This window comes from Arabidopsis lyrata (assembly GCF_000004255.2).
Source record: "Arabidopsis lyrata subsp. lyrata unplaced genomic scaffold ARALYscaffold_3, whole genome shotgun sequence".
In the NCBI taxonomy this organism is placed as follows: Eukaryota; Viridiplantae; Streptophyta; class Magnoliopsida; order Brassicales; family Brassicaceae; genus Arabidopsis; species Arabidopsis lyrata.
The window spans coordinates 8244394-8264455 of NW_003302553.1; the positions used below are offsets into that span (position 1 = coordinate 8244394).

Genomic DNA, 20062 nt, shown 5'->3' on the forward strand with positions numbered 1-20062 from the left:
TTATTGAAAAAAATGGATTATATCCTATCGAAATAATACACTAACTATATATTTATTTAAAAGATCTTTCCACGAACAAAAAAAATACAAATTCGACAAAAAAAAATACCGGATTAAACCCTATGAATCTCTACAATATATCTTACACATACATGACCATGCATAACGAAGTTACATGAATCTTGGTCCTTGAGAATTCTGTTTGTTGGTCACCTGATTGCCATAAAAGAAAAAGGGTCAACAGAGGAGCTGGAGTTTTCTAACAGATGAAAAAGAAAATGTCAAACAATGTAAAAATACACTTTTTAGTTGGGGTCGGGATCTGTGTAACCGTCTCATCTTACATTTATCTTTACTTATATGTTTCTTCCTTTTCATGCCTTTGGCAATTCTTTTAAAACAATCCATCTTTTTCTTTTCTTTCTAATATATTATTTGTTGTTCTAGTTTTTTGTTAAGAGCTACTTAGACAAAAGGACCACTGACTGAAGATACACACACGGCAACTCATTTTATGTCTGTGATCATAAATCCACAGCTCTGGTTCATATCTGAATATAAAATTAAATGAACCTGGTTCTCTCTGTTGTCACTTATCATATATTACCAAGTTCGAACATGACTTTTAATAAGGAAAAAAAAGAAGCCAAACAGGTCGATCACTCTACAGTTTCGTATTTATGATCAAATTATATTAAAAGGTGACTAAGCCTATCCATGTGTATTTCACAATGGCCACAGTTTATATAACAGTCGGAACTATAGTATCCTTCTTCGAGCAATTTAGTAAGAAACTGCGAAACTACCAACTACTTGGAAATTTGGAATATCACATGAAATTGTACATAAGAGAAAACAAGCTTTAGACTGGGACATGATATTCCTAAACTGTATAAATAATATCCTGAGTGACTATGACATATATATCTTAAATTAGTAGTTTATGTTAATGTTACCACTATGTTATTTCAAATCCGAATATTGCATGTTCAAGAGATTAATTAATGAAAAATATGAACACTCCAGCTGCACGTTAATTATACTTATATAACGACAAGAAAAACAGTTAATTGACGTTTTTATGGTAGCTTTGTCCTTAATAAAGCTACAAATTAAAATTAATGACAAAGATCATACTCAACAATGCCAATATGTGCTGGAGTGTTCATCTATATAGTTTGTTAATTAAAAAGAAAATCTCTCTAGTCTTGTTTGTATCATAAACTGGAAAAATAAAAATGGCGGAAAAATAGAAAATAAAGGCTTGGAGATGTTATTGGTTTACAGATCGTACGTAGGATTTGGAAATCTCCATTGATTTTAAAATCATATACATGTACGTTTTACATCATCAAGCAAGTAGATTTTAAAATAATAAGGTTTTTCCTCGGACTTGAGCTTTTGTTTCTCTACATAAAACAATTCCAAATTTGTTAAATTCAATGTGAAATAAAATCTAACAAAAGATTATTAAACGAATAATACCAAATTTCAACTCGTATTTAAAAAATATTATAACACGTGATTTTGATAAAAAAAACTTTTTAAATCCATAATCCAATATACTCCCTATTTTTTTATTTGATGTTTTAGGAAAAAAACATTGTTTTGAATTAGTTGATATTCATAATTTTCAACAAAACTAATTAGTTTTCTATTGATTTTGACGATTTATATTATGTGTTTTATTCTGGGTTTGAACCGTGTTTAGGTAGATATAACTGATGTTTTAGCTTAAAAACAAACAAAATTAAATGATTTCATAATCGGGGTGCAAAACCCTTAAACATCGAATAAAATAAAAACAGAATTAAATGATTTCATAACACATAATTGTGATTAGATTTTCAAATCAATTAAAATCCACTAACAAATAACTCCCACTTTGTCTTTCACCAAGAAGCGTTTCACAACCTTGACGCTTTCATCCAAAACAGTCTTGTCCCAAATCTCTCTCGACGATCTTCTGAATGACGGCGTAGCGTCCAACCTCTGAATGTCCCATCCGCTGCTTTTCAGCTTCACGATCCTCTCAATCTGCTTCTTTGCAAGACGCCATGTGTTCTCTTTGATCTCTTGCACAGCTTCCTCGTATGCCGCCTTTCTTGCTTGGTCCCATTCGGGCATCTTGTGGTTATTCTCCGGTGGGTATAAGCTGAAGTACCGGTCAAACTCGGGTATTCCTATGGTCTTGTGAATCCCGTGGGTTCGGATCGTGGACCCGGAATATCTCGGGTTGTAGAAACCAGCGAGCTCCTCGAACATCCCTGACTCCATCATCTGGTCGACACGTTTTGAGAGGTACTCGAACAGGACCGAGACTGAGACATCCACCCAAAGGAAGCAACACTCGTACCTTTTACACAACCAAAAGCGTAAAGGACAAATTAATGAGATTTAGATATAAAACATTTGGTATGTTTTTAAATATTTTTGACATTTACAATGTGAAAGTGTACACTAAGATGCCTTGAAATGTTTTGAATATCTTTGGAAGACATATAAAATTTTGAATTCGTTTTGTAGAAACAAACTATATATATATAATACATATCATACCTCAAGTTGGAAGAGATGGAGACCTCGGAAGAGAATGGATAGGTTTGGGGGTCGAAACGGTCGACAAGGAGAGCATGAATAAAGGAGTTTGATCCGCCAGCTACAATCGGGAGATTTCCACGAGCAGTAATCTCGGAGATGGACCGCGACGCCAAAGAGCGGAATTCGGAGGTAGTTAGTTCGCTGTCATCCGGAGGGAGCTCACCAAGGAGATGGTGAGGGACTCCACATCTCTCAGGGATGCTCATTTGATTAGTAGTGACCTTCAATCCATTGTAGAATTGAATTTTGTCAGAATTGACGACCTCTCCAGAGAAACGGGTTGCTAGATCGATTGAGAGACGTGACTTGCCTGATCCCGTGGCTCCCATGATCACAACCACTTTTTGCTTGGATGATTGTTCCATGCAAACGGTAGTCATGGGAACTACTGATCGTGGTGGTGGCAGTCGCAGTCGCGGAGAAGTGATCGGGACTATGGAACGAGACACGAATGTGGAAGTAAGATTTTGCATAGTTAACCAAAGAGACAAATGTGCTGTTTACAATCTCTCTTAGATCAGCTCATAAACTTGACAGTATAAACCCTTAACAAAACAAAACAAAAGGATGTTTGATAAGTCAAAGGACATATCATACGGTATTTATATAAGTGTCTGTATATGCTTGATTAGATATGTAATACTGGTGGAATTTGTTGCTTTATTGGTGTTGGTGACTAATGGGTTAACATTGATTTTGTGATCTATCATGCATGCATATTGATTTGTTACCATTCAAGCTTTCAACATTGTCCTTACATACATTCTTAGCAGAAAAAGAAACAAAAGAAAAAAAAACATTGTACTAATTAATCGTACGTTTTCTTATTCTCCACTGCCTTATGAAAATTTATAGTCAAAGGTAAATTAGATAGCTCATGCATGCATATTTGTAAACTAACACAATTGAAGAAGTATATAGTAAAATCTCTATAAATTAATAATGTTGGGATCATAATATTTTATTAGTTTATAAAGAGATTAATTTGTCTATAAATGAATATTTATTGATATATAAAGAATTTTGTTTTAATTGTTGTTATTTTTAATAAATATGAGTTAGAACAATTTAATCTAAATAAAATTAATGTTTTGGATGTTATAGTTTTTGTAGTTTTGAACTTAAAATTTAATTATTTAGAAGAAAAAAGCAAATTATGTTACAATAAATAACAAAGACTATACATGAATTCACTTATACAAACGATATACATAATACACTATCAAAATGAAAATGATAGTGTATTAACAAACCTCAATTGTTGTGTTTTATCATTTTATAATACACTATCAAAATGAAAATGATGCATATTCAAAAAATTAAAAAACTTACAGAAAATTTTGGCTATTTTTATGAAAACTTTATAGACGATACTACAATAAGATAGTTTAAAGACACAACATGATATTTTTTATATAATAAAGTTAGTGGTGGGCTCTAATAAAATCTATTTAATAAAGTAACTGAAAGCTTACATTAATATATTATCTATATATATATATATATATATATATATATATATATATATATGTAAATTACATCAATTACATGATTATTAATTTATGTTATGAATGAAATTATATATTTATATATACATTCTTAAAATAATTATTATCTTATCGAATTTTGTTCATTTTGACACTAATCCGACTTGAGACCATAAAATTTATTATTTTATGGTATTTATTAATTTATAAAGATTTTATAAATATTAATATATTATCTTATATATATATATATTTATATGGGTGTGTAATCTAAATAAATTACATGATTATTAATTTAAGTTATGTGAGTATGTGACATTGTATATTTATCTATAGATTCTTAAAATAATAATAATTATATCGAATTTGGTCATTTTGACACTAATCCGACTTGAGACCAAAAAATTTATTATTTTATAGTGTTTATTAATTTATAAAAATTTATAAACATTAATATATTATCTATATATATATATATATATCAACTACATAAATTACATATTTTTTAAATTTATGCTATGAATGACATTATATATAGATTCTTAAAATAATTATTATCTTATCGAAATTGTTCATTTTGATAATAATCCGACTTGAGACCAAAAAAATTATTATTTTATAATATATACTCCCTCTGTTCAAAATATAAGACATTTTAGTTAAAATCACGCAGATTAAGAAACATCCACTTTTAAAAAGTTCAACCAATTATAAATGAGACTGCATAATATAAATAATCAAAAATATTAAATTAATATATAATTTGCATATAAATTTGAAAACGTCTTATCTTTTGAAACAAAAATAATACTTCAAAACATCTTATATTTTGAAACAACGGGAATATTAATTTGTAATTTTTTTTTACTGTACCTCTATTCTCTTCTATATCGATCGGGATCTTAGGAAGTAAGAGTTGATCTTCAAAGCTCGATGATGCTTCCTCCAAGGTGTAATGACTTTGTCGGTATTAGGGTTACAAAGCTGAAAACAATATATTCCCTATATACATACTTTTTTCATTCTTTAGTGGTAACATATATTGCATATGAACGTTTCTAGACAAGTGTATATATTTTTTTCTTTTCCTTTTCTCCATTTCCATTTTCCTAGTTTTATATGTTTCCAAAATATTATGTCATATACCAATTGTAGTTACTACATAATATTTTTGTATTGTGCGATGAAAATGTAAAGTCTGATTGGCAAGTGCTTTAGAATCTTTACAATACAAAAAGAATTTCTAACTCATTGAAATAGATCCAATGAAGCTTTAGAAGCTTTGGCTTTCTTTTTTTTTTCATAGAATTTTTTTAGTTTTTCTACGATGATCTCCTTTTGTTGGCCATTGTCTCCGGAGATTTCCACATTTTTCGCCGACTTAGTTTTCATAAATATTTTGTTTTTCAGTTGGCTTTTTTTTTTACCAATTTTTTTTATAAATTAAAAATGACAAAAAGCCAATTTTAATATGGAAGAAAATGAGTAAAACAGTTTTAGGTTGGACATTTACTGTGAAAATTCTTAATATTTGGACATTTAATAATAGCTTTGAGAAGACATTGATGACTCTAGTAGAAAAGAAACCAAGAGAAATCTAATGAGATTCTCAATCGTAAATATTATTGTGAAAGTTGTCCAATCCCTTTAGAGAGCTTTCTTCACCTCGAAAAAGTTGGAGCGTTCATTGTTTGCTGCATCAATGTCTTCTGCGGATGCCACAGCCACCGCAACACCTTTATCTCTAACCACATCTATTGCTTCTGCGAAATCCTTGAAGTCCTTCAAACTGTGGAGCAACAAAAGTGAATTAACACTTTTAATTAGAATGCAAAAGAAAACTTATTGAGAGAATGTCCTTGATTTAACCAACCTTGTTGTTAATATCTCTTCACGCTTTCTTTGCCGTTCTTCGTCAGTTACTCCGAGTAAATGCCTCAACAAACTGGGTGAAAGAGATTCAACAATTTTGATTCAGGATCCGTTATGTTTGTTCAAATAGACAGACAAAATGAAATTAAAATAAAATAAAATCATTTACCTGCTATAACCTTTGGCATCAGGTAATTGGTATGAATCAACATCACCGATGGTGCCTATAATAGCTTTAGTGAGTGTTTCTTGATCCACATCAAGGCCACGTAAGAAATCTCCAGTTCCATCATATATGTCAAGTGTCTTCAACAAGTTTGGATCCCGGTAAGATAAGTAAGAAAATACTCCTGAACAAAGATATCAAGAGAAGAATAAATTTAGTTTCACAATTCTTTTCATATTCAAGAAAGTAGAAAGCAGTATTGTACCTGAATGCGAATCGAAGTCACAGAAACCTCCATATGCACCACCGCTTACACGAACACGATCCCATAACCATGTATTGCTTATATGCTTTGATATAACATATGCACTGCCATCAAGCTCATATCCGGTGCTGTATATGTTACCTGCTTTTCCAACATAGTTTACCTGCAAAGAGAGTTTGAATGCGAGTTTACTATATTGAAAACCCTAAACCCAACCACATTCTATATAAACCGATCTTCCTTTTTTACCTGGGTTGGTATCACAATAGCTTCATTTCTGAGAGGAAGTCGACCATCCCAAGTGACCAGCCCACCGGAGGGCTTCTCAGGGAGTAAATCTAGAAATTTCGCAACAGATTTTTCGACGTTGGTGAGAGACTTCCCATCAGCAGTCATGTTAACTATGCAACCATTCCTGGCAAGGAGAGATCTTCTGATCTCCTCAAGTGAGGATGAAATTCCTTCCCAGTCTTCATCCACTTTCTTTTCAAGAGTATGTAAAAATTCAAGATAGCTACAAAAGAGAGATTCTCAACTTTGTTAGGTTCTTCAAGTCTCAAAAGAATAGTAGAAATAAACTCTAAAATGTGAATAAAGTTCATTCTCAACAAAGATCAACACCAGAGAGAGAAGATGATATAAACAAGGGGTAAATAAAACAAAAACAAGGGCTAAATTAAAAGTCAAACAAAGAATAATCAAATTCCAACCTGAGACCACCCATCTGTTCAGACATCCATCCAGCAATGTTCAACATTGCATCCATCCTCGCCGCAGCAATTCCATGACCACTTCCCCTCAATCGGTTCTGCATAGAATGTGAAGTGATGTTTATACTACTACTTTCAAGTTCCACTTATCATGCAAAGACAGAAAGATAAACCCTACTACATACCTCCATCCGTGCTCTGCTTTGAGAGACAAACTGTTTAAACCTCTGCTGATCTGTAAATTGAACCTCTTGCAACAAGCAATTCATCTGCAGCAAGATAAAAAGCAATGAAGATAAGAGCCAACCTATAATTTCGACAGAAATAAAATAGAATATGGGATTGAAATAAATGTCTAGTTGGATCATGGTTCTGATTCATGAAAGGCACTGAAAATTTTGCAAAGTTCTTCCATCACCATTCGCTACTATCTGTTTCTATATCAAGGTTACATTATATCTTAACAGACAAAACCAGGTTTCCAGTGAGAATGGCTGTTACCATAATCCAGTAGTCATAGAGAAAACATCAAGTATTTCTTAGAGAAGAAAGAGACAAGGGCGAGAGAGGCGGCGCTTTAGTATTTTGGAAAAACAGGAAAAAATAAAGATCTACACATTGACAGCTGCACTGTATCTCATGGAGACCCAAGAAGAAGAAAAATCTATCAGGTAGACAGCTCTACACATCCCATAACCTAACATACACAAATCCAGAGACAAGTAAATTGGTAAACTACATTTAGCAAACTAACTACAGGGCCATGCAGCAGAAATTAACAGCTGCACTATATCACTTGGAGACCGAAGATAACATGATCGATCAGGTAGACAGCACTATATATCCCATAAGCCAATGTACATAAATCTAGAGAAAATGCGATAAGCTAAAGCAAGGGATTTTAAATGACAAAGTACCAGGTTAAAAAGGTCGTCAGCACGCCCAGCCATGGATTTTCCGCGTACGATAATTTTGCTGCATGGTTCATCCTTACCCCTAACTGATGATGTAAGGGGATAAACTGATATCCCTCCCGTTTTCCTTCCAATCAACTGATTAAGTTGAACAAAAGTCAAATCTTTTGTGCCCATCTCCAGTAATGATTGACTGTCAAAAAAATAATATTATCAGAGTTAATATATCAATATAGTATGAAGCAAAACATTTGTTATTTACAGCTGTCAACGTACTCCCTAAAATATAAAAAATTTCCCATGCTTTTGAAAATGCATGGCAGAGAATCTAACAACATTCTTCAATTAGCACTCCGACCATGCACATTTCTGGAAAAACTTGGTAAGAAGCTCATAAGGAAATCATAAGAAAGCTTAAACCATACCAGAAAAGTGGTACTAGTGGAAGAAGCTCATGTTTCAGGGAACCAATATCAAAGACTACTTCAGCGTAGATAATATCATTGGTGAAAAGGTCATGCCGCAAAACCTTCACACCATTAATATCTCCAACCTATTGTTTAAAAGTTCATATCAGTAAAATTAGCAAGCTCGGAAAATAAGGAAATACAACAAAAGCACGGGCTAGCAAAACGATTACCTCGGTGGGAACATAAGTAGGTTCTTTTGGAATGTCACCCAAGTTCAAACTTGGAACACATCTCAATGCTTCAGGAGGGTCAGGAGTTTCTTGTTTCAATTTTAGCTCCTCTGTGGCACGTGCTAGCTCTGCAAGATCTTCTTCTGTCATAGCTGCTTTAACTTTTTCCAGGATATTTTTCTCTTCCACTTCCTCTTGAGTAGCTTTTTCGGGATCAGGCTGGCAAAACAGTGTTTAGCACAAAAGTAAAGAAACATTACATAGCAACGAGAAACTTGTAAAAGAAGATCACCTGCATCTCTATGGTAACACGATGCGAGTTGTTCAAGATAAACTTCTCTATCAGTGGGGAAAAGACGGCCTTGGATCCCTCCTCAGCTATTCTGGTTTTCAGGGCCTTCAATGGTTCCGTATACTTTAATGGCTCAAAAGGATCCATATCGTATATCCATTTTGCCTAAACAACAATAATCAAATAAGGAGTGATACCTGAATAGACAGACACGTAAGCATAAAAGGCATATTAACTTACAATAGATTGGAGCATAAGTGATAAACCACGAGGGAAAGATCCTGTGTTGTTTTCCCTCAGAGAAAACTCAATTGTATTCATGGATGCCTCCACAGCATCATTGTCAAACCCTTCTTCTGCCAACTTTTTCAGAGTATCCATGATCAACTCTTCAACCTTTTGAACATTATCTTCGGACACACCTTTCAAACCAATACTGAACTGGGGTTGCAATAGTTCGTCTGACAACCCACTACTGACAAGAGCTTCTCCTAAACCGCTTTCCAATAAGATTTTTCTTAGTGGTGAAGCAGGAGTCCCCAGCATAAGATGATCCAAGAAGCCAAGTGCAAGCTGAGTTTGCAAGTCCAAGGGCTTCTCAGACAATAGCCAGTTAACGCACAACATGTGCTTCTTTTTAAGGTCACCATCTCGACCAGCAGGATATTTCTCAACCAGTCTGACAGGCTTAGAGAATAACTTTTGAGGTTTAATCTTTGAACTATCGGGAGATGGACTTGCTTCAAACATGTCCAAGTATTCTGCACATATAAGAAACGTGGGGATAAAATGTATTTCAAAATCGACATAGAAAACAAACTCAAAAAATATGAGGATTATTTCTAGTAAGACAAAGGAGATATCAATCTTTACCACTCAAGACACGAAGGCGGTGAACGGGATCATCATCTCCATAGAACCAGATCCTGGCATTGCTTGGGTGATAATACTGACGGTGGAACTCCTAAAATTGTCCCAAACCAAGAAATATATATATATATATAATATGCACCAGAAGTTACACATACCAGTAATATACTAGCATAATAATTTGACTTTTAACAAACCTTGAATTCCTCAAATGTCAGCTTAGGGATATCTTTTGGATCACCTCCACTGTCAACACCATATGTATTTTCTGGCGACAACGCCTAATAAAAGTGAAAATAGTAGCAGGTGATTTCATCAGAACCACTATACCAAGGAAATATGTCTCAGATTATCTAACAAGGTATTTGTTCCAAGTGTCCAAACGGCCTTTTCAAGAAAGATAGGTATATATTGCAGATGGCTACATCATTTAGTTGATTAATAAGGTCAAAAACCAAAATTGGACTAAACCAACAACGAGAAACTTTCAGCTATAGCAAACAAAACCCAAAACTTGCCTGTTGAGCAATTCGCCCTAAAATATTATCAGGCTGTGAATAGACACCTTTCATCTCATTAAAAACAACACCTGAAATCAAACATCAACGATGAGATAGGATGAGTGGGTATATGAAGTAGCTGATAAACGAAAAGATATTATCGATACTAAGACACCAAAAAGTGAGGAAAAGAGCTCTAAAATGGAATCCTAGGTAAATAAAACCTTTGTAAGATATGTCTTCAGAGGGATCATTAAGCTCATAGTGCCAGCCCTCTTGCTGAAAGGTGTGCACGTCATCCACACACTTGGGGAAGAAGACAGCATCCAAATATACATCGACAAGATTGTAAAAATCCTACCATAGATAGTGATGAAATGTGGTCAGGAAAAGACTCAATTTAGATACAGTAACAGAAAGAAAGAGATTAGCTCACTAAGGACAACAAAAGAAGGACTTTATATTTGGCTCGTTGTACCTTTGTATTGGTGGAAGCAACTGGGTAGCAGGTCCTATCTGGATATGTGAATGCATTTAGAAAAGTATGCAAACTTCCCTTGAGTAGTTCAACAAATGGCTCTTTTAGCGGGTACTTTCTTGACCCACACAGAACGCTATGTTCCAGTATGTGCGGAATGCCAGTGGAATCCTTCCTGCATTAACAGCGAAACTATGATTTTAAATTGCTTCCATTATAAGTTTTTCAAACCCTAACATAAGGTCCCTTTGACAAGGAGGTGCATGTGGGGGCCAATATCTACTGAAAGTGCAGTTGCTCTTATCGACTTGTTACAAAGCGTTAAGCAATCTGATAAGTTATTGACCTCCAAAGCTTAGACATACAAGTACTAATAAACAAGAAGAGGAAACGAAATGACTAGGTTTAAACCGAAAAACGACCTTTAATGAGTAGTAATAAATCTGACCATTTCGATTAGTTAAATTCACGAAGTGCAGCGCTAGGTACCAATTTCAATTGCCTACCTAATAAATACTCAGGTCACATTATTACGAACTAAACTTACGGAGGAGTCCTGAAAACAACGCCGAAGACCTTGTTCTCATCCTCATTTGACACAGACATCACCTCGCAACCAGTTTTCTTGTGTTTGAAGAGAATCGCCTTTGATTTACACTCTGAGATGAATTCTTCCGACACTTTTTCAAATCCAAGCTTCTCAGCCTCATCTTGACCTACATCTGAATCCAAATAACAAAAAAGGAAAATCACGCATCAGCAGAGGTTACACATGGCTCCATTTGATTACAACATAGACACAAAGCAAGAAAAGAAAAAGGCTACACACCTATCTACAATTCACAATCACAACCTATCCTAAAGTAAGAACCTCAATTTCACAAGTGGCACAAATCATAGAAGACACTTCCAAATGTTCTCTAAGGACAAGATTATGTGTGAAATTGGTAATAAAGAGAAACAACCTGAAATCTAAACTAAGAGAACAAATCAATTAACAATCAAACTTCAAACAGAAAACGAAGAAGAAGCATATGTGCAAAATCCTCACCGGGATAAAGTGGTGCGGGTTGTGTGGCGACGGCGCGAACAGAGAGGCGAGAGAACTGCCCATTGACACTACGAACTGCGGCGGAGGGAATCCTCAAACCTCGGCGGAGAAAGAGACGTCTTCCGGCAACTGAAGGAGAGGAAATCCGGCGAAGATTGCGACTGGGGACACGGAGAGCGGCCGTCGACGATGTGAGAGACATGTAAGAGCGAGGGAACTGACGAAAGAAGCGAAAGAATAGAGGGGCTGAGCTGCGCGAAGCTAAACAAGAGACTGTTCGGAGCATCGCTACCGGAAATATATTTCCCGGCGAAGACTGCTACTGACGGAGACGAAATAAGGATATTGCAAAGAAGTAAAATAAAGGTCCTAAAATAAAACCCAACGGCAAAAGAGGTTTTATCCTTGTGTCATTGTGTGTTTTGTTTTTACTTGTCGAGGAAAAAAGTAAAATATAAAAAATGAATCCCCCATTTCTTGTACAACACACAAAATTATTCTGAAAAAATATTCTCTATTTTACTAAACTGGAATTTTATTTTTCTGAATATTTAGTTAGTACTTAAGAACAAAAAAGAGGTGCTGATTTGCAAGAAAGCAAACGTGGTTCTCGTATAGCCAAATGTGTTTTGAGTGTTGCAATTTGCTATCCTCCAAAAATATAATGACCAGAAAATATCTTAAAAATCTTTTTTTGGGTGAATTTGTTTTAAAGATTTTGGTGTATCTGATCAATTTACATAGTTATACTACTAGACAGGTAATTTTCAACTTTTCTTTTTTTTGGAATTATCAGAATTTTCTTACATATAAATTTATCAAACCAAAGTAACAAAATAAATCTGAATTTTTATTTATTATCCTATGGAACTTAAAGTAAAAATGATAATTCTTCTTGGCACATTACTTATGGGCCGAAAATTAGGCCTAAAAAAAAAATGAAAGCCCAGAGACGACCCAATGATCTTCCAGAAGTTTCTTTATTATCCACGTGACGTGACCACGTCTCGTCTCGTCCTAAATTAGCAGAGCCTCTCTTTTAGCCAGCGGGTTACCTTATCATCGTCACAAGACCGAAACATTAAGAGAGAAAGGCAAAATCACTGTCAAAAGCCTAAAGACCAAATTTCCGATTTTCTCTCCTCCGAAGAAATCCAGTAAATACCATGATTCTAGCTTCACTCTACTTCTTCTTCTAGGGTTCGTTCGTCTTCTGGAGCTGTTGCGCAATGCCGCTGGCTTACACATTTCCAGTTCTCCCTTCTTCTTGTCTGCTTTGCGCAATCTCTAATCGCGGCACCAGCTTCGTCGTTGATCGCCCGGAGCTTCAGATCTCAGGTCTCCTCGTCGTTCGTTCTGAATCCGGTGAAATCTTCGGTTCTGGTTTATCTTTGCGGCGGTTTCAGCGTGAAGGACGGAGGAGGCTGAATGCTGGTGGTGGTGGTATCCATGTCGTGGAAAATGCGCCATCTCGTACTTCTTCCCTCGCTGCATCTACCTCGGCAATCGAAATCCCGGTTACGTGTTACCAGGTATTTTGCTCCGACTGCCTTAGTTCTCGGAATCTCTGAATATACGATCTCTGCGATTTGGTACTTTGCTCCTCGCTGAAGTGCAAGTGGAACTTGTTTTTTTATCCTTCTAAATTTGGTTGAAATTGAAATGTTTTCCTCCAAAGTTGTGGGAATTTAGTCTCTCTAGCGTGTAGAAAGAGTTGGATGTTTTGATTTGGCCAAATAATCTAGCAATTTCATACTGTATAGTAGTTGATTTCTGCAATAGAGTGAATGTAAGGAATGTAGCGTTTTGTCTGTTAGACATTATCCCAGGATACTGTTAATGGTATTGGATTTGCAGCTTATCGGAGTTTCTGATCAAGCTGAGAAAGACGAGGTGGTGAAGTCGGTTATAAATTTGAAAAAAGCTGATGCTGAAGAAGGTTATACAATGGAAGCTGCTGTAGCTCGCCAGGTTAAGACCTATACAGAGTTTGATCCTGTTTTCAGTTGCTCCATAGAATTTGACCATTTTATCACTAGAGTTGGACAGGGAATGTGGCCTCCGTTTCTTGATACTTTGTTCTTAATGATTCTAAATGTGCAGGATCTTCTCATGGATGTTAGGGATAAACTTCTTTTTGAACCAGAATATGCTGGTAACCTGAAAGAAAAGATCGCTCCTAAATCTCCTCTTAGAATTCCGTGGGCATGGTTGCCTGGTGCTCTTTGCCTTCTTCAAGAGGTACTACTACTGAGCTTATTTTGCGTTTTGTCCCTGAAATGTTTTGTACTGATCTTTCTGCATTAATTTATCATTTCTATCTCACCCTTCCTCTTCTAATTGCAGGTTTGATTTTCTTCTATGAAACTTAAGGGGAAATTTGATTTTTATCTTAATTTTGTGATATTACCTTTTTTGGATAGAAGATAAAGCAATGATGTGAGCTACTATGCTTCAGGTTGGACAAGAAAAACTCGTGCTGGATATTGGCCGGGCTGCTCTCAGGAACCTTGATTCGAAGCCATATATTCATGATATATTTTTATCTATGGCACTTGCTGAGGTAAAAATCAAATGAACTAGGAATGGGAATTACTTAGTAACTTTCACTAGTCCTCTGCTTCTTCTATCTCTAATATGTTTTTTTTTTTCCATTAAGTGTGCGATTGCGAAGGCTGCTTTCGAGGCTAACAAGGTCTCTCAAGGATTTGAAGCTCTTGCTCGTGCTCAATGTTTTCTGAAGAGTAAAGTTACTCTTGGGAAACTTGCATTGTTAACTCAGGTAATAGGTTCTACTGTCTTGCATTAGTATATATAAAGCTTCTTTGTCTTTACTTTTAGTTCTGTTTCCGGATTGAATCATTAAAACTGCAGCCTTACTGTAAATCACATCATGTTAAGGAGCTTCACATATAAGTACGTATTTCCAGATGCATAATTTACGAGCATATTGGGTTTTAAGGGATTGAAATTGAAATTTGTAGATTGAGGAGTCACTAGAGGAGCTTGCACCTCCTTGCACATTGGATCTACTGGGCCTGCCTCGCACGCCGGAAAATGCAGAGAGGAGGCGAGGTGCAATTGCAGCGTTAGGCGAACTGCTCAGACAGGGCCTTAGTGTTGAAGCTTCATGTCAAATTCAAGACTGGCCATGCTTTTTGAGCCAGGCGATCAGTAGGTTATTGGCCACAGAGATTGTCGATCTTCTTCCATGGGATGACTTAGCCATTACACGGAAAAATAAAAAATCACTCGAATCCCACAATCAAAGAGTGGTAATTGATTTTAATTGTTTCTACATGGTGTTACTTGCTCACATCGCTGTTGGATTTTCAGGCAAGCAAAATGAAACGGTATATCTCATTTTCTTTCCTTTTGTTAAATTTAAACTGATTGGTCCATTTCTTCTCTACTCTATCTGCTTATAAAGCATAACATTCAGTATGCTTGTGTAGATTAATAAAGCAAAAACAATATGCGAATGTCTCATAGCATCAGAAGGTGTTGATCTGAAATTTGAGGAAGCTTTTTGCTCATTTCTTCTAAAACAGGTATTTTTCCTCTTGCGTTCTTTATTCTTTTTCCCTATCAACTATGCTTTTGCATCTTATTTACTTCAAGTTCACTTGCTTCGAAAGATCCATGCGTTGTTCATTTAGTTAAGTGCTACTGGACCTACATGTTGGATAGCACAGGGTTCCGAGGCAGAGGCCCTGGAAAAACTTAAGCAGCTGGAATCAAATTCAGACTCTGCCGTTCGTAATTCGATCCTGGGGAAAGAGTCGAGAAGTACTTCTGCTGCTCCATCACTGGTACACCTTATGATTTTTATCTAGAATTTGTGTTCATTTGTTGCTAGAACTAGAGCGAGGGCTATGCCTGATGTAAATGGCATGATCAAATTTAGTGGAATATGAGTGAGGTTGAGCTATGTTTCAAGCAGTAATTGAAACAATGGAAATAGATACATTGAGTAGATGGTAGTTAAGTTCATAGAATATGCTTTAACAGCATTGTGTATGCCTGCTGTTAACCTTTTTTTTTCGGTTGGTTGTACATACACTTAAATCTTAATATTTGTTTGAGTAAGCCCTTGGGTTCATGCACTAAATTTAATTTGAAAATTTTGCAAGTATGTACATCTCTTCGCTAGCTCTGATTTTTTTTCAAAAAAGATTGATAGCGACCTTACATACTACCTAATAAAATTGACCAGGAAGTGTGGCTTACGGAGTCCGTGCTTGCTAACTTTCCAGACACAAGGGGTTGTTCTCCATCATTGGTAAGAATCAGATCACTACTGGAAGATCTGTATAGCAGTTCTATTTTTAAGCAGAAAGATATTCATATATACAACTTTCTGCAGGCCAATTTTTTTCGGGGTGAAAAGAAATATCTAGAAAACAAGAAAATGGGGTCACCTTCGATCATGAATCACAAGACAAACCAAAGACCGCTTTCCACAACGCAGTTCGTGAACTCGTCACAACATCTTTATACAGCTGTCGAGCAGTTGACACCAACAGATTTGCAGAGCCCAGTGGTATCCGCCAAGAATAATGATGAAAGCGGTGCCAGTATGCCATCTGTTCAACTGAAGAGGAACCTTGGTGTACACAAAAATAAAATATGGGATGAGTGGCTCTCTCAAAGCAGTTTGATCGGAAGGGTATCTGTTGTTGCTTTACTGGGTTGCACCGTGTTCTTCTCTCTAAAGCTAACAGGCATTAGGTCTGGTAGACTACAGAGGCTGCCTATATCGGTTTCTGGTAAGCCGCATTCGGAATCAGATTCTTTTCTGTGGAAAACCGAGTCTGGGAGTTTCAGAAAAAACCTTGCTTCTGTGAATAGAAATGGTATCGTGGGCAACATCAAAGTGCTCTTGGACATGTTAAAGATGGATCATGGCGAACATCCAGATGCCTTGTATCTGAAAAGCTCTGGTCAATCAGCTACATCATTGTCTCATTCTGCGTCAGAACTGCATAAAAGACCAATGGATACAGAAGACGCGGAAGAGCTTGTGAGACAGTGGGAAAATGTTAAGGCTGAAGCTCTTGGACCAACACATCAAGTTTATAGCCTTTCCGAAGTCCTTGATGAATCCATGCTTGTCCAGGTTACTGTTTCTGTACATCTACTCTATTTCTTTGCTTAATTGAGTTAGTTTACACAGTTGAACATCATTGTTTAGTAGAATCAATAGTTCGACCAGGTCTTGATTAAGATTTATAAATTGCATTCTTTTGCCGAAATGAAATATGGTTATATTTCATACAAGAGGGAGAGAGGATGGGTAACCATTTCAGAAACATTAGGTTACATTTTTGAGTCCTGGTTTTATCTGGGTTAAAGAGTGCTGAATATAGGTGAGAAAGCACTCGCTTGGCCACTCGGTCAATTTAGTTTTGCATATTCTAACACAGATCAGGTGCTACATTGTTGTATCCATATATTCAAGTCATAAACGTTGGTTTAGGGTCTGCTCATGTGTTTTTTATTTGGGGGTAACGTGAAATTTGCAGTGGCAAACGTTGGCACAAACAGCAAAAGCTAAATCCTGTTATTGGAGATTCGTTTTGCTTCATCTAGAGATTCTACAAGCACACATTTTCCAAGATGGTATCGCTGGTGAGACTGCAGAAATCGAAGCCCTTCTAGAGGAAGCAGCAGAATTAGTTGATGAATCTCAGCCCAAAAACGCAAAATATTACAGGTAAAAACATTTTTTTTTTTTTTTTTTTTTTGAAGGTAAAAACATTTTGCTTTTGGTTTACTTTTGGACTGAGCTTGTATCTTCTTCACTGATGCTGCGGTTTGTATATTTCCTGTAGCACTTACAAGATCCGCTATACGCTGAAGAAGCAAGAAGATGGATCGTGGAAATTCTGCCAAAGCGATATTCAAATACAGAAGTGACAATATCCCTCAGAAAAAAGCTCATTATCTAACTAAAGGTTGTAGCATCAACAGTAGAACATGGGATCATTTAGCCTGTGTTCTGGTTTACCTAGCGGTGTAGGAAAGTCTCAGGTTTGTTTCTTTATTCCTTAGTAACCCAAAGGATTTGTCCTTGTAGATTCCTTTGATTTCAATGTGTTTGTGGATAAAACAAACTTTTTTTTTTTTTTTGTTAATGTAAAGCGTTACGGCGTTACCGGTCAAATCAAATATTTTCTTAAAATAGTTAAAAATATAAAAGGGATCTCAAAATAATTGTTAATTAGGGAGGGAAAAAAAAAAGAAACGTCTTTTACGAAGCCCATACCTACTTCACGTATCACGATGGAGGCTTACTCTGAATTTCCACTGTTGAGAATTTGAAATTTCAATTTGTTTGATTAGACACAATGATTAAGATGTTTATTACATAAAATAAAAAAATAAAAAAATAAAAAAATTTGGAGAAGCATAAACACATACATAGCGGTGAAAGAAGAAACCCAACAAGAGTCAAGCAAGACTTGGATCTTTGTCTCTTTCTTTTCTCTATCTCTCTGTTTCAGAAACCAACGAAAATGGTGGAATCAGAGCTAAGCTATGAGCAGATTCGTTTGAAAAGGGTGGAAGAGAACAAGAAGAGAATGGGGGAGCTTAATCTCAACAAGCTTGCTCAATCTCTTCGTGTCTCTTCTTCTTCTTCCAAGCCCTCTCCAGTAACTTTTCCTTTCTCTTCTTCTTCTCATTTCTTTTGCTGGACTGGAATTAACCATTTTTTTTTTTATGGAAATGTAGGCAAAGCCAAGGACGATGCGTATTCCGGTGGATTTCTCGGAGGTCAGGAGATCAAGCCGTGCCAAGGGTCCACCTCCAAGTTACAAAGAGGTCCTTTTCTACTCTTTTTCTTTACTTGAGTTTCTTTAAGGATTTTGGTGAGATAAAACGAATCACAAGGTTTTCTCACTTTTACATGAATCGAGATAGATAGATAATTAGTTTGTTTTTGGGATGATCTGCTCTTGTTGTCATAATTTTAGATCTTGAATCAACATCCTACTTTGCGTGAGTTGTTCCTCATTACTCATAATCAGTGTTGTTTGATCCGTATTCGCAGTTTGGGCTAGAACCACTGGAGAGGAGGCCAAGAAGGTTGACCAATCCACACTCTATATACCAAAACATAATCGGGCTAAAACCATTTGATTTTAGTTTTCACTTTCTAGTATAAGTTGTATGTGTTTTGCTTTCCAGGAGCTCTCAAAGAAGAGATCTGCTGAACCGGGTATATGCTTCAGACGACGCAAGAATGTACGCATTCGACAGGGCAGAGAAGCTTCAGTCAAGCTTAGATCCAGAATTCCCAAGCTTTACCAAACCAATGCTCCAATCACACGTGACCGGAGGATTTTGGTTGGTAAGTGAATGCAAAGATGTCTGAAACTTAGTCCTAGTAAGTAAACTCAATGATTTCATATGGTTTTGTAAACAGGGCTTGCCACTTCCTTTTTGCAAGGCACATATGCCAAAACGTGATGAAATGATGACTTTGGTTGACGAGGAAGATGAGGAATCTATGGTGAAATACCTTGCTGAGAAGAACGGTCTTAGCGGAGGCTGGAGAGGTTTCGCCATCGATCATCAGTTAGTCGATGGAGATGCTGTCGTGTTTCAACTTATCACCCGAACAATGTTTAAGGTAAAGGAGTAGTTTTACTTAGAGATCTTGATTTCTTGAAACATATATCACTAGTAGAGAGTACTTTAGTATTCATGTTGAAACATGTTGCTTGTTCCAGGTGTATATCATTAGGGTAAATGAAGATGCAAACAAAGATTCAGATGGGAATGAAGAAGATGAAGATAATGATAATGAATTAAACAAGAAACAGAAGGAGAATGTTTCAGAAGCTAGACAGTTGAGAAGCAGTGGTAAAAGGAAAAGAGGAGGTAATAATGTCTCAAATCTCTCTTTACCTCTTGTAATATCTTAGTAACTTGCTCACTTAAACTAGATAAAACTAAATTTGTTGATTGATGGGTGTAGGAAGAAAGTAGAGTTTCAAGGTTGAAATGGGACTTGTACGGAAGGAGTGGGAAAAGAACTAAAACTAACATAAACAGAGCTTTTTGCGATTATTTTGGCTGAGCAGTGAAGTTATGTAATGGGGATTTGTTTTTGTGTCTTGTAATGGAGACAAACATGGAACGTTACGGCTAAATATTTTGATTTACGTTGATTTAATTTGATAGTTTATGATTTGGATAAGGGAAAGAGA

The 20062-nt window shown here is 36.0% G+C and overlaps 4 protein-coding genes across 4 annotated transcripts; 2 read left to right on the forward strand and 2 right to left on the reverse strand.

Moving 5' to 3' along the window:
• Window positions 1-1755: 1755 nt before the first annotated feature.
• LOC9321363 (adenylate isopentenyltransferase 8, chloroplastic) lies at window positions 1756-3417 on the reverse strand. Its single transcript, XM_002885251.2, has 2 exons — window positions 2560-3417; window positions 1756-2356 (listed from the first exon to the last, which is right to left on the reverse strand). The coding sequence occupies exons 1-2, from the start codon at window positions 3072-3074 to the stop codon at window positions 1867-1869; spliced, it is 1005 nt and encodes a 334-aa protein (XP_002885297.1). The 5' UTR covers window positions 3075-3417; the 3' UTR covers window positions 1756-1866.
• Window positions 3418-5570: 2153 nt separating this feature from the next.
• Window positions 5571-12442, reverse strand: LOC9321364 (presequence protease 1, chloroplastic/mitochondrial). The gene is made up of 19 exons (XM_021030921.1): window positions 11847-12442; window positions 11343-11517; window positions 10796-10970; window positions 10542-10674; window positions 10336-10406; window positions 10015-10098; window positions 9821-9911; window positions 9188-9708; window positions 8948-9112; window positions 8656-8874; window positions 8441-8568; window positions 8019-8208; window positions 7287-7370; window positions 7102-7199; window positions 6641-6905; window positions 6392-6554; window positions 6130-6310; window positions 5962-6033; window positions 5571-5877 (listed from the first exon to the last, which is right to left on the reverse strand). The coding sequence occupies exons 1-19, from the start codon at window positions 12130-12132 to the stop codon at window positions 5736-5738; spliced, it is 3243 nt and encodes a 1080-aa protein (XP_020886580.1). The 5' UTR covers window positions 12133-12442; the 3' UTR covers window positions 5571-5735.
• A 470-nt stretch (window positions 12443-12912) lies between these two features.
• Window positions 12913-18051, forward strand: LOC9321365 (plastid division protein CDP1, chloroplastic). The gene is made up of 12 exons (XM_021032047.1): window positions 12913-13378; window positions 13704-13817; window positions 13950-14087; window positions 14305-14409; window positions 14506-14628; window positions 14831-15199; window positions 15302-15397; window positions 15542-15658; window positions 16063-16128; window positions 16213-16965; window positions 17372-17562; window positions 17681-18051. Exons 1-12 carry the CDS (start codon window positions 13076-13078, stop codon window positions 17763-17765), a joined length of 2460 nt encoding a protein of 819 aa, XP_020887706.1. The 5' UTR covers window positions 12913-13075; the 3' UTR covers window positions 17766-18051.
• Window positions 18052-18134: 83 nt separating this feature from the next.
• Window positions 18135-20052, forward strand: LOC9319232 (B3 domain-containing protein At3g19184). The gene is made up of 7 exons (XM_021032048.1): window positions 18135-18502; window positions 18582-18671; window positions 18901-18935; window positions 19038-19200; window positions 19276-19482; window positions 19583-19733; window positions 19831-20052. The coding sequence occupies exons 1-7, from the start codon at window positions 18365-18367 to the stop codon at window positions 19839-19841; spliced, it is 795 nt and encodes a 264-aa protein (XP_020887707.1). The 5' UTR covers window positions 18135-18364; the 3' UTR covers window positions 19842-20052.
• Window positions 20053-20062: the final 10 nt, after the last annotated feature.

Bases quoted from the DNA above. Each gene is read 5' to 3' on its own strand.
- LOC9321363 (XM_002885251.2), bottom strand. From the start codon at position 3,074: ATGCAAAATCTTACTTCCACATTCGTGTCTCGTTCCATAGTCCCGATC. The intron at 2,357-2,559 runs GTATGATATGTA...GTTGTGTAAAAG, and splicing joins TCCATCTCTTCCAACTTGAG to GTACGAGTGTTGCTTCCTTT.
- LOC9321364 (XM_021030921.1), bottom strand. From the start codon at position 12,132: ATGCTCCGAACAGTCTCTTGTTTAGCTTCGCGCAGCTCAGCCCCTCTA. The intron at 10,407-10,541 runs GTTTTATTTACC...GTTTGATTTCAG, and splicing joins TGAAGACATATCTTACAAAG to GTGTTGTTTTTAATGAGATG. The intron at 5,878-5,961 runs GTTGGTTAAATC...GTTGCTCCACAG, and splicing joins GAAGAGATATTAACAACAAG to TTTGAAGGACTTCAAGGATT.
- LOC9321365 (XM_021032047.1), top strand. From the start codon at position 13,076: ATGCCGCTGGCTTACACATTTCCAGTTCTCCCTTCTTCTTGTCTGCTT. The intron at 14,088-14,304 runs GTACTACTACTG...ACTATGCTTCAG, and splicing joins CTCTTTGCCTTCTTCAAGAG to GTTGGACAAGAAAAACTCGT. The intron at 14,629-14,830 runs GTAATAGGTTCT...TGAAATTTGTAG, and splicing joins AACTTGCATTGTTAACTCAG to ATTGAGGAGTCACTAGAGGA.
- LOC9319232 (XM_021032048.1), top strand. From the start codon at position 18,365: ATGGTGGAATCAGAGCTAAGCTATGAGCAGATTCGTTTGAAAAGGGTG. The intron at 18,503-18,581 runs GTAACTTTTCCT...ATGGAAATGTAG, and splicing joins CTTCTTCCAAGCCCTCTCCA to GCAAAGCCAAGGACGATGCG. The intron at 19,483-19,582 runs GTAAAGGAGTAG...TGCTTGTTCCAG, and splicing joins TCACCCGAACAATGTTTAAG to GTGTATATCATTAGGGTAAA.